This window comes from Erithacus rubecula (genome assembly GCF_903797595.1).
Source record: "Erithacus rubecula genome assembly, chromosome: 11".
Classification (NCBI taxonomy): Eukaryota; Metazoa; Chordata; class Aves; order Passeriformes; family Muscicapidae; genus Erithacus; species Erithacus rubecula.
In genome coordinates, this window is record NC_136663.1 from 24,235,830 (window position 1) to 24,249,931 (window position 14,102).

The following is a 14,102-nucleotide window of genomic DNA, read 5'->3' on the forward strand; positions in this document are numbered from 1 at the left end:
AATACAAAGATTGTTTGTGCTTTTTATACTTGGAATCATATTTCCTGCTAAAGGCCATCTTTCACCAGTAGGTAAATGCTCTGGGTAGCTCCTTGCATGGTTTTCATAGTGCCTAGCAGGCACTTGTTAAGCTGTAAGCAAACACAGAGTTATGAAGAACTGTGCTGTTTTACCAGATGTTGGCAACACAGTCTTTTCCATCTCAGTCTATCATTGAAGAACACACAGAATTCCAGCCATCAAATATGTACCAGAATCCAGCCCTGGAGTGATGTTATCTGGCTGGGGTGAATCCCCTCTGTGAATGGACATTCCTCCCAGCGTTATTGGGGATATCCATAGCTGGCTGCTGGACACTGTGGGGCTGTCCTGCATCCATCCCCAATGTCATGGATTTTACAGTACATCCCCACATACCTTCATGCTGTCAGGGAGGGGAGATAAATGAAGAAAATTTGTTTTGACTCTTTGTAGATCTTGAAGTAGCTGAAGAAATATCATTAATGTTCAGAAAATAATGAACATTTCTGAGAAAATAACTTTACATTATTTTCTATAGTCTTCTGTGCAGTACTATTAATCTAGGGAACTCTTGCTGGTTTACGATGGTGGGTGTTTATTTTATAACATTTCAGTGATTGGGCATTGAGGCTGGTGGGAACATTTGGGTAGTAAAATAGTCTAAAGAGCGTGAATCAGAGCCCTGGCCTATATTAAATTAATCTTCACAGCTTTTTTCATTGGTCTCTTCTTGTGTTACTCATTGTATGTGATTTGCAGGAGCTTCCTCAGGTGCCATTGACCTGTTACCATCTCCCAGTACAACGACCAACTGGACAGCTGGGCTCCTCATGGACAGCAACGACATCATTTTTAAATTTGATGGAAAGCAAGGAGCCAAAATCCCAGATGGAATAGTCCCAAAAAATTTAACTGATCAATTCACCATCACTCTGTGGATGAAACATGGACCTAGTCCTGGATTAAGAGCTGAGAAGGAGACTATTCTCTGCAACTCTGACAAGACAGGTGAGTCTGTGTATGGAAAAAATGCTGTGCAAAGGGAGTATCAACAGCAGTAGAGTGTTGCCATCTCTCATTTAATTTAGTTCGAGGAAAAACCAATCTCAGATGGTGCCACTTCAAACACTGATGAATTAAGAGCTTATTGAGAGGCCTGATGACTACTTAAATTTCAAACACAGCTGGATTAACATAGCTAGAGATTTCACAGGAATGGATGGATAAAATAGCTAAATTATGCTTAATATTTTTCATGATTTAGATTGGGAGAAACTGTTCTAATTCTTCACTGAAACTAGTTAGACAAAATATGCATTTGGGTTTGCTTTACCAGCTGGGACAGGACAGTTGCATGAGCAAAGCCGATAATCCAGGAGCAGCCGTAGTGGTGTGTGAGGAAGCTCTGGTTTTGAGGTTTCTCTGGCTCTGCTGCCAGTGTATGGGCTGGCAGCAGGTGCTGTCAGTGTGTGAGCTGGCAGCAGCTGTGTGTGCTGAGCTGGCCGTGTCCCCGCAGAGATGAACCGGCACCACTACGCGCTCTACGTGCACAACTGCCGCCTCGTCTTCCTGCTGCGCAAGGACTTCGACCAGGCCGACACCTTCCGCCCCGCCGAGTTCCACTGGAAACTCGACCAGGTACCCTCATGCTGTCCGGCCACCCTCCCTGATCCTCAGTGCCTTGGGGAGCACAGGGAACCACCCAGATCCCCCATCCCAGATCCCTGATCCCTGATCCCTTCTCCTCAGCCCTTTGGAGAGCACAGGGAACCACCCACACCTTGATCCCTGATCCTCAGCCCCTTGGAGAGCACAGGGAACCACCCAGATCCCATCCCGGATCCCTGATCCTCAGTTCTTTAGAGAGGACAGGGAGCCACCCACATCCCTGATCCCTGATCCCTCCTCCTCAGCGCTTTGGGGAGCACAGGGGACCACCCACATCCCGTCCCTGATCCTCAGCCCCTTGGAGAGCACAGGGAACCACCCAAATCCCATCCCTGATCCCCGATCCCTGATCGCTGATCCCTGATTCTCAGCCCCTTGGGGAGCACAGGGAACCAGCCACATCCCCAATCCCTGATCCCTGATTCTCAGCCCCTTGGAGAGCACAGTGAACCACCCAGATCCCATCCCTGATCCTCAGCCCTTTAGAGAGCACAGGGAACCACCCAGATTCCACTTCCCTGATCCCTGATCATCAGCCCCTTGGAGCACAGGGAATCACCCAGATCCCATTCCTGATCCCTCCTCCTCAGTCCTTTAGAGAGAAGAGGGAACCACCCAGATCCCCCATCCCTGATCCCTGATCCCAGTTCTCTTCTCCTCAGCCCTTTAGACAGGACAGGGAACCTCCCTGATCCCAGATCCTTGGTCCCTGATCCCTCCTCCTCAGCCCTTTTGACAGCACAGGGAACCACCCAGATCCCAGAGCAGCTGTCCAGACTCTGTCTGGAGTCTGTCCAGGGTGTCTGAAATCTCTTGCAACTACCCTGCAACTTGCAGTTGTTACAGCTCTAATTAAGATCCACATAAAAGGAAAAATGTGAGTTAACTTTGTCGAGTCATTTTATGCAGTAGTTTGGTTTTGGTTGTTTTGTTGGTTTTTTTGGGTTTTTTTTAATTGAGCCACTTTAAATGGTAAGTAGAGGTTTATATCCTTTGGAAGTAGAGAGAGTGACATTGTATATAGTTCCCTAAAAGTTTTTCATGTGTCATTTTTTAAAATCTGCTTTATCAGCGCAATGGGAGTGATGGAAACCTTTTCAGTAAAGAGTATGCTGACACACAGAAAGGCACTTCTATTATATTATAAATCCAATCTGCAGACCTTTACTTTCATCTGCTGTGCTCTATGTAATTTTGCCTTATTACTAAGAGTATATTGCAAGAAAATTATTATTAAAGAGATAAGAGTTGCCTTTCATAGATTTATTAATTCTAGGCAGGATAAGGATCGTATGGATGAAAGAAAACTGACTTCAGCAAAGGACTATTTTTTCAAAGCAAGTTTGTTCTTATCTCTGAGTACAAACTGTGCCATTGAAGATGTAGGTATAGGAATGTTTACTTTTCTTATTCACCTCCTAAATGCACATAAAAATGAGATCTCCATAGTGTTTATCAGATGAGTGTAGTAAGAAAGTCTGTGGTGGTCTTAGCACTCACTTTGCATTTACACTAACCAGTCTGCAATCAATTTGTGCTGTACTCAATGTGAAATGTGACAGTGTCTCAAAACAAATTGAAATTAAATCATATTGAAGATTGCAAGTCAGGAGTGACTGATACCACCTCAGATAAGGCTATTCTGAGTGCTGAAGATGGACTTGTATTTCTAAACCCTGTCCTAAACATCTAAATTAATATAATGCAAAGTTTTTGGGAAATATTTTCATTTTGAAAATTGGGTGCAGTCAACTTCTGTGTCTTTACAATGAGAAGGAGCCAGTGTGCTTTCACTAAATGAATTTCGAGTGTGACTCTTGTAACTTGGCCATGAACCTTCCTAACTACTACTGAAAACTCTTATATGATGGAAACTAGGGACAGAAAATATTTTTTTAGGGCACTTGATTAATTTCCTTTCATTCAGCTGCTGTCAATTGATTTCCACACTATATTTTCAGCTGTTGTTTATAGCTGAAAAACAAAGTAAGATTAAAGTGTAAATAAAGTTTGTTATGGGTTGTGTGCCCAGACTTTCATGAAGATAAATTTATATTGTCATGGTTATACGTTGTAAGTTTTGTCATGAAGGGACCTCATAAAAATTGCTGCTTTATCTCTTCTTCATGCTCCATCTGGCCTATATGGTAGAGTAAATTAAAAGAAACGGAAAATAAAGCATACGTGAATAATGGGCCAGGAAGGAACTTGCATGGTTTTGAAGACAAGGCAGTGAGAAACTGTCACTATAATGTAGTAAACTGATGCCTTCTTCTAAATGTATACCCAGGGTAGTCTATCTTAGAAACCACAGGATATATATTTTAAAACCACATCATAAAACAAGTTAGGATCCTACTCAATATGAAAAGAAGCTGGGCAAGACTTTCAGGAGTAGATTAAGTTGATTATTTGGATATTTAGACACTGACATATCTCTGGAAATCTGGCATTCAGAACAGTTCATTCTGTAGTGACCCTCCAATTCCCTGCTGTTTTTGTTTTGTTAAGAAGCTGTCCCTGCTGTGGGACAGGGCTCTGCAGCCAGGACAGGGCAGAAATGACTCTGCAACACCCTCCAGGGCTTGGTCCCAAGCACAGCCAGAGCAGAGGAAAAAGTGGCAGAGCCCTTTATTGCTGAGCTCACTTTATGACTGCAACAATCTAGAGATTGTTTTTGCTGAGAGGAATCCAGTGACCTTGGGAGAGGATGAAGCTTGAACTGGTGAAATCATTTATCACTCTCACTGCAGAGCAGTAAAATTTATGATACCAGCTGCTCTGGGCTCTATCTACTCCATGAGACTCCTCATTCTTTCAGGGCAGTAACCAGGAGTGTGAGCTTATTGTCATTCCAGGTTTAATTTAATTGTCTAGATCTCATTTCTGTGGTGGGTGTATGGCACACACCTTAGCTGCAGGTTCCATCCTGTTTGGATGACAGGTTTCCAGCGAACATTTTATACAGCTGCACCTCAGCATCTGGGGTCTCTCAACACCATGGCAGCCTTGCTCAAGAAGTGTCTGGAACCTGCACATGACACTGTCTGCCTGATGAGCTCTGGGAGGATGGTGTCTTTAAGTCAGTTCATAAACCTAAGGATTTATTTCCAGTGTGGCTTTCAGTTTATTTGGCCCTATTTATTCCATTAATGGCCTTTGCTAGGAGAATTTTTCACTTACTGCACTGATCCATGACCTGAAAGTGCCACAGCCTGGGCAGAACATGCCTTTACCAATGACCTGCTGACACAGGACCTCTGCAAAAGGTGCTGATAATCACAGGTATCAGACTTACTGTTATTTATAAGAAACACAGGGAAAAAAGAAATGTGGATAGTCTGGGATTTTTTCCCACTTTTATTCTTTTGCAAATTAAGTGTCTTTAGTTGTGAGCGAATCCATTAGCAGTATTCTGGAAGAAAAGGTATGGAAAGAGCAATGTTAAAAAAAATCAGTGTCCAGTTTGTAAAGCTGAGTAATAAAAACTGCAATGGATGCCCAGGTAGAGGAGGTTCTTTCCTTTTACTTACTCCCATTTCCTTGTAAGCCCAGGTATTTCCTTTGTTTCAGAATCATTACCTTCTTACTGCGTTTCTCATTCAAAAGTTTAAATTGAATATCATGATGTGCTTGTTAACATTTATCCTCATTTCTTATCTCATACTTTTAAGTATTAGATACTTTTTAAACCAAATAACTTATTAAAAAAAGTTTTGTTACCAAAGTCAGTAAAAGGCATCTAAATTATCATCTAATTGTCTCAAATGGATAGGAACATAGGTGTGATTTTAAGTGAACGTTTTAGGCAGCCAAGTATGCATTTGGGCCATCTAAGAATAACATATAAAATATTAAAACTGTTTCTTTGACTTTTGTAAAAAGCTGTGAACCAAACCAAAACTGTAGTTTGAATGATGAACCAAGGCATTCAAGCCCTTGGTGATAGTGGAATACATAACATTTAATAGGATTGTGTATTTCACACTCTGATCAGCACAGGTATTACACTTTTCAAATAAATATGAGGACAGTCAAGCCAAAAGGCATTTTTTCTTTTCCTAAATCAATAGGATAGCAAGACTTTTTTAGTGGGAGAAGGTAACTGAGCCAGAGATGAACAATTTTTTCATGTACTTTTTTCACAGCACAACATCATTTTCAGGATGTTACTATGCTGCAAACAGTCTTCACTCCACAGGAAAAATTTGTTGATCCCAGTAAAAACAGGGAATGCAGTTCATGATGTGGAGCCATTCTAAGTCAGCAAAAACCAGATAAACATGCTGAAAGTTACAGCTTCTTTACTAAGATGAGATAAATTGCTTTGAATACTCCATAATTTACCTGCAGTGCTTTTCATTGTGAAAAACCCCAAACAATTCCTTTTCTAACAGGAGCTACAGGAGGAGGTTTAGCTCTGTCTAAATGGGGTGCCTTTTGTCTGTGTGGGCACAGAGCTACTGAGGGATTTGCACTTCACCACTTTGGTGGCCACACACACCAGGGGCTTCCCCTGGAGGAAGGAATAGTGCCCAGTCCAGCCCTTCACTCCCAGCTCCTTCTTTAAAATCAGCACCTGCTCAAGGACATGGTAGAGCAGGAACTGACTTTCAAAGGAATTTATGCTACATAGTAAGAGGGCAAAGTGAAATTGATTTCATATCTGGACTCTTTTTATATATTTAAAGTGGATATTTCCATCAAATAACAGAGTTTATGCCTGGAAGTTGTTCTTTTGTGCTGGGTTATTAGACATTGTCTAGAATTGTTATTTGTGTGCATTCAGTTTTGAGAAGAGCACCCTTCATATAATGAAAGCTATAAGTGGCATCTCTCTTGAGACATTCCGAGAGAGAGAAAACAAGTGAATACTTAGGGAAATATGCAATAATCTGAGACAGGAGGGGTAAGGTACAGACAGAGATGGGTTTGATGTAAGTTTCCTTCATCTCTGTGCATGAAATTTCTCCTCTAGGTAAAAGCCCTCAGGCTTGTCACTCCCATCCTTTCCAACATGATGCCCTATTTGAAGCCTTTATTTTTTTTTCTTTTTTTTTTTTATGATGGGGTTTAGTTGTCTATTACTTGAAGCTCAAAAGAGTTTCTTATGCTCTTAAACACTTACTTTAGAAATTGGTATGCAGGCCTGCACTGCTTTATGCATACACCTTTAATAAAACGGCAGAAACAAATCAGAAACAAATCATTGCCTACAGTGCCAGTAAGAGAGAAATGATAAATGAATCACTAATTCTGCAAAAGAGATGAAATAATTCCAGGACTTAAAAAGTCTTTGCAGCATTCCTGGCACCTCAAGTGCCTTCCATTACAGCCCTGTCTGTTCTGACTCACTTTATTGCCACTTTCCATCTTTAAATATTATTTTGACAAATATTTATTCAATGTCTTGCTTCAAAAAGCTTTTTGGTGGCACAAGGATGAGTCACCAGTGATGATAAATGCCAAAAATATTCTTTGAAATCCCAACTGAAGGAAGCTTGTTTTAATATAAGTTTTTAAATCAACTGGTCTACCACTGATAATAATAAAATCTTGACAAACCAGTCACAGTGGCTGTCCAGAACTTGCTTTATGACATACAGAAGTTCCCTTGGGCTCCCTCTGAAGTATTCCCTACAAACTGGTGTGGGTTTGTGGATTTCTGATTTCTGCACTACAGCTTGGTGTGAAATGCAGTGACTGCTCTGTGCTTCTGTAAATCTTCTATGACCTTAAGGAGCAACCAAGCTCAGTATTTTAAAAATTTCTCTACTTGCTTTTGCTTGAAGTTATTTGGACATTTTTCTGCATACTCCTATTCTACAATTTGCAATTTTCTGACCTGTTTTATTATAGCTTTATTACACTGGTATGGGATTTTCACACCTGTTCATGCTTAGCTACTATTTCCCAAGAGTTTAAGTGAGCTGGGTTCACCCTTCTGAAAATAATCCCTATTACGTGATGTCCTTTGGGTCTTACATGGACAACTGTTTTTTCCAGGTGTAGTCATTGGTCATTATGGTCATTAGGTCATAGGTGTAGTCATTATGGTCATTCCCAAGGGAAGTTAGAACTGTTCCAAACACCCCTTAGACCCTAAGACATCCATTTCTTGATCAAAGTAGGATAAAGAAAAGGAAGGAAACTGCATCGAATAAAAGGAACTTAAAATTATCTATAACACCATGAAATAATAAAAAGTATAACATTCTTAAAGCATCCTGTGGGAAGGCCCTCAAAATAATTTCATTTCTTAGAGAAAATCTTGATACAGATTTAATAATACACCTAAACAAGCTGGATTAAAGTGTCTTAATGGCCTGTTTTTACAGTACTCAAGGACTTAAGAAATATAAAGCCTAGAATGGAAATTCCCAGTCAAACTATAATTTGAAGGTGAACAGTCACATTCACTCTCTTATTTGTCAGCTATTTCTAATATTTCTCTTTTACACAGTCTGTAATTTATCACCTGTACACGAGAATTTGTACAACACATGCACAAACTGGTTTGGAAAGGTTCAGGATCCATTACTTGGGCACTTTCCTGAGGCTTCTTTGGAAATTTAGCTTAAAAGAAAAGCAGGTTGGCTTTCAGGTGGTGTCTAAAGCATTTCACAAAGGTAGGACTGACATCTTTATCCTTCCAAAGGCACGTTAGGAGACAAAGAGTTTGGGTTATTAATAAATACAAATTCATTTACCCATGTGCATGAACTGTTTATTCCAGCCTTGGAGCAGAGATTTCTGGATGTCTGCAGTTCAGGAATAAAGTACAGTGGTATTTTTCCATGGATTTACTTCAACATCTGGGATGTCTCTTGACAATGTCAAAGCCTAGAAAGGCTTATGTTCATGCACATGATGAAAAATTATGCAAAAATGCAGAACTGAGCAGCTTTCTAGTTCTATAGTTAAAGACTGAGCACAGGGTGCTGCCTAAATACAGTCAGCAAGTGTTACTGAACTGACATACTTGCTTGATGCAATTTAGCAACAAGAAAGGTGGGTTATAATAGAATTATTTCATCATGAGTGAACTACTGATCTAATTTACTAAGACACCTGAAGTTACAGCATGACAGCACAAAGACATGCTGCAGCTGCAGTACATAATCAGGCTGTTCAGGTGCTTTATCCGTCAGCATGATTAAGCAATTTCATTATTTAAAGTTGTAATTAAGCCATCCATATTTTTGAAACCCATTGTGAAAATCAGTATTGCACATTAGGAGTTTCAAGGCTACAAAAGCAGCTCACAGCTTGCATGCAAATCAGTTGCAAACTCTTGCTGTCACTGCAGTGAAGTATCCTGTGTCACTGCCACAAGTGAATGTACCTTAAATAAAAAGGTTCTTATTTGAAAGCTGCATTTTCTAATGTATCTATTTGCTTGCACCAAATAAGAACTTGATCTCCTAATCTTCCCTTTCTATACCTTACCCACTAAATTTTTATTTTCTTATATTTATTATTGAAATTGTAGTGGATGTGCATCATGCAACCTTGGCACAGAGAGAGAAGCATTTTATATATCCCCTTAAAATTCCTTCCAGCTTTACCTGTTGCTCTCTAAGTAATGCCTAATATTCTAAAAATATAGTATTATGGTTGGTAGTGGTTTAATAAAACTTGCATCAGGCATTTGTCATGTGAAAGTAGCCATATAAAAACCTAAGACGATAGGAGACATTTAGCTGTCCTATGGATTTGTCAGTTCTCACTGCACCACCTCCCTAGGTCATCAAAAATCAATATTCATATTTGTAGAGCTCCTGGGATGCATTAGGAGTGACTCTGGTGGGTAAACCAAATGCATGATTTACATGAATTTGAAGAAAGATCCATTTCACTTTTCATAAAGAGCTCTACTTTTTTAAAGCCATTGACTTTCTTAAGACATAGATTTATAAACATTTTCTGGCATTCACCAGGCCTTTCAGAAGAATTGATATCTATTTGCCATATTGGACTTTGATGTTATTACTGTGTTAATGTGCTGCAGAAAGTAAAAACTTTCCAAGGGCTGCACTAGGTGTCTGCAGAGCTGATGAGCCAGTGTGAGTTCACTGGTGTGAATCTGCACTAGCCAAGATCCCAAACCTCTGCTTCCTTTCCAATGGATGTGAGGATAAAGGAGAAACAGCAGCTCTTAAATAAGGTCATGGTAACTGCAGGTTTTCTGTTCAATGCCACCAATTAGAAATGTGCTCTTCAAACTGTGCTTGGATCTGTGAGCTTTGCCAAAGCATGGCAGAGCCAGGATAACTTCAAAATTTAACATATCCATTCTCACATTAGCAATTACAACCTGATTAGGTTACAAATAATTGTGGATCCACTTGCAGTTTTGTAGCAGTACTAGCGCTGGCTAGGAATTGGAAATCCTGTATGAATAATTTCATGTCTTGAAAGCTTTTTCTACTTCAGAGTTGCATATTCTTTATAAGCAAGCAATGAACCCTACAGAAGAAACTTCCTAGGCAGGCAAAAGCAGGATCCTCACTTGAATTTTCCATTAGCAGAAGTTGTTTTCAAATGAAATTCTAAGTGCAACTTTAATGTTAGAAATTGGAAGTTTATTGAATTGTAGTTTCAGGAAAGTTCCTGGCATTCTTTGGTATTACTGATAGCTGTGATTTTTTTTTTAGTATTAGGGGTTTTTTAAGTAATTGCATGTTAAAGTCATAATAAGCCTCAACCAGCAAGAAAATTTCCTGGAAGAAGCATCACTGTGCCATAGAAGTTGCACAAAGTTCTGGTAGAGTATTATAACAAAATTTCCAATTTTAAAACATCCTCACAGCAACCTGTGAAGTTCCTATTTCTAATTTACTCACAACTTCTTTAAACAGATAAGCTGCAGACTGATACTGCACAGCTCTTCCTACCCCTGCTTTAGTGTTCTTTCAAATGGACAGCTAATGGTATTCTAGACACTCCAAAATTTTACTGCAGTAATGTTTTTTCAAGCAATTACTCAGAGTCCAGGGTCTCATTGAGTTATTTTCCTATCTTACAGTGATCCTTTCATTACTGATTCAGTCTTTTCCCTTTCAGTTTGTTCACTCCAATTAACCTGTGGACTCAAACCTGTTCAGAGGAATTTACTGTTGTTGTAATTGCATGCATGGCCTGTGTGACATTTTTTATTCTTTCCTAAGTGGCCTCATGCTCTCTCTCCCTGCCACCATTCCTGGATTTGGATGCACTCCTGAGGTTTTGCTGTAATTCTATGGCCAGCACAAAGACCCTGCTTTCAAATTAAGCCTTCATTTTCTATATGATGAATATGAACCAAATGTGGCTGATTTAAGGAAAATTCTTGCAGTAACTTATCACCCAGTGCTCAGCTAAAGTAAATAGAAGGAGAACTGGGATAACAGTTAAGTGTATTAGAATTCAAACATAAAATGATGGTATTAATCTGACTCTAGAATGAGTGCAGTAGGAGATCATTGATAGTCCTGTGTGCACAGAGGTGACAGGAAATGTCCAGTTGCCTTCAGGTAACGAGACATTGCTGAGTGTCACACTTGGATTCCTTCCTGCAAGAGCGGAGCTCCTCTTGCTCTCCTGGACAGTCACTTCCTAGCCCAAATGGACTAATTGTGTTTGGATTTCAGAAATATACAGCTCTCAGCTAGCAGATAATTCACAATTGTCCTTATTTCTGCAGTTACAGTTGTTTCATGTCACATAGGACTTCCATATGACATGGTCTGGGTCTGTAATTACATACTTGAAAAAAGCATGTTGGAATTTTTGTCCTTAATATTCAGATTTCTTTTTTTTTTAAGTTATTTACAATTTTGAAAGCAAACACCTGACCTGTTTGGCAAAACTAAAAAGGCATATTTTTAGTGAGTTGTTTTTTTTTTTACCTGAAGAACCTGTTGTCCTATTTCTAACAATAGTAATTTTAGCACCCACTCACCAATCATCAAAACAGTGTTTCACTGGGAAAAATTTAGCTCAATTGTGAATAAACATTTGAACCTTTAAACAATTACTTTAATGAGATCCATAAAACTTCAAGGGCTTGTGCAACACTGATATTGAAAATGTCTTGCCACAGTCTATGTTTCATGTCCCTAACATCAACCCAGAACTACTCTGGGATGCAGACCCTCAGTGCTGACTTGTCTCCTGCCACAAAAGCACTAAGAACATGATCATGATTAGTACTAGAAGCAAGCTGCATATTGACAAAATAACAGCATTCTCTGGAAAAGTCACAAATACAACTGATAACTAATTACCTTCCTATGGTATATAACATATAATCAGTCTGCTAAATGCCAGCTCTGTAATTAAAGTCCCAGCAGTCCCCATTTCACTGAAGAGACTATGCATAATATTGGGGTTGTATCATATTCTGTCTTACCTCTATGTATAAATACAGCAGCATGGACACACAACCATTCTTCACTTACAGAAATTATTAAGGTAGCCAAGTATGAGTCATTGCCACCTTTTAGCTGCATTAAAAACAAAATAGCATTTGCTTTCCCCTGCATTATGTCCTAATTGCCAGCTGGAACAGAAGCAAATCCCAGACTAATCTGTATGGGGAAGGAGCACCTACTTCTGCTGTGCCTTTGTGCTGCTGTGGCTGCCTCCAGCTCAGACTGCTGCAGCATCCAGACCTGCCAGAGTACTGGGTCTGGGCTGCAGGAGATTCCCCCCAAGGTTCCCTGGAGAGATCCTCTAAATTCAGTGTGAGACTTGTGTAAGGCAGGGATTCTTTCATCCCCGATTTGCTCTGTGCACTTTCAACAGAGCAAATAATCTTTCAAGTAAAACACCTCTCCCAAAACATGGAAATTGTGAGAGATGTTTAACACCCATGTCAGCTCCATCTGCCTTTGCTGAGCACGTTTAAACAGCCCTTGCAAGCACTTTCTTCAGAGATCAGAGCCTTTGAAGGGATTTGCCAAGTGATGGGAGCCAGCCAAGGACAAGTCTGCAGCCCCAGGCAGGATCCAGGTGGGCTTTCTTCTGTGTGCAGACCAGCCTGGGAACCCCAGTGTTTCCCAGATGGCAGCTGAGAGCTGAGGCATCAACCCTGGATGAATGGTAAATGAATTAATGCCTGTACATAACACATCCTGTGGGATGTGGATAGATAAGGGAGTGTAGTCCTTTGTCTGAAAAAGTGAGTGATGTGTGTACGTGGGACTGTGTGTGAGGGAGGAGACAGGAACTCTCTTCAGGGGTTTTTTTCTGAGCTGAGAATAAGTGCTTGCCCTCCAAAACAAACAAGCCCCAGCGACCCTGTTTGCTTTGTCTCTGGGGTCTAGTTTGCATTAATCCCACTCTTTCTTCCTTTATAACATCCTAAAAGCTGCCAGAACCAAGTGTTGTATTTGTTCAGACACTAGCAGCAAGGGAAGGATGTATCATCTGGTTTTGTATAGTGAGCAGCCTCCTTTTTCTTCGTGCAGCCTCTTGATGCTCAGAGAGACAAGATTTGTCAGTTCCTGAGGACCCTTCAAGATTGTGGCCACATCTCTCAGTTGTTTCAATAATTGACTGGCAGCAGGAGTCGAGTCAAACGTAACCTTTAAACATTTGAGTATTAGCATTTCAGCCATGTTTCTAGAAATAAAACTGAATAGAACTGTTGTTGGATGCTGCTGGGAACCAGGGAAAAAGCAGCCTTGAAGCCTTTCCTTTCTCAGCCTTCACAAGGACAAGAAATGATACCAATGATTACACACCTGCAGGGTGTGTGAGAGCCGTGTGAGTGTCTTTGATATTTTGCAGAAAGCATGTTTTCAAAGAGGTGTTGCCTTCTTGGAACAATGAGTCTTTTCTATTCTGTTTTTCACATACTACCCTATATAAAGTGTAGTGTTTCTTTAAATAAAGCTCTCTCTCTCTCTTTTCCTTCTCCATTACACGAAGAACTATGTTGCATTATCCTTTTCACTGATCTCCTATAGACTAAAATGCAACATAAAACCCCTGTACATTAATATTTTGAGGTAATGGCAAAGAATAGCAGGGTTTGTTTTGTATTAACTATCATAGTTTGGGGGTTTTTTAATAAAGTCTATGTTCTGATTAAGTAGTATTAATAAACTGAAAATTATTTACTTGATTTTCTAGCAAACAAAGTGTGTTCCGCAGGTGTGTTAAATGGGTGTTTCATTTAGTTTATGACCACAATTCTATTTACAGACAGAGTCCTCCAAAGAGTGAAAAATAAGTTTGTTGCAAATCTCTCAATAGAAATTGCTAACAGGTGAAATCCCTGCATGTGTCACCTGAGAAGGCAGATCCTGGAGATGAGAGAAAAGTATTTAAATTCCAGATAAGATTCAAAGATGAGTGATGAGGCTTCATGGGTGAAATAGAGTAGGATTCTATGTATCCTGTCTTGAGGAGGGAACAAACTCACA

The 14,102-nt window shown here is 40.0% G+C and overlaps 1 protein-coding gene across 2 annotated transcripts in view; it reads left to right on the forward strand.

Annotated features, from left to right (window-relative positions):
- CLSTN2 (calsyntenin 2) overlaps positions 1-14,102 on the forward strand; it is a 318,016-nt gene that overhangs the window by 267,711 nt on the left and 36,203 nt on the right. For both annotated transcript variants that reach the window (XM_079315409.1, XM_079315410.1), the window contains exons 7-8: positions 781-1,029; positions 1,538-1,659. In XM_079315409.1, coding sequence (XP_079171535.1) covers positions 781-1,029; positions 1,538-1,659 — 371 coding nt within the window. The remainder of the gene's footprint in view (positions 1-780; positions 1,030-1,537; positions 1,660-14,102) is intronic.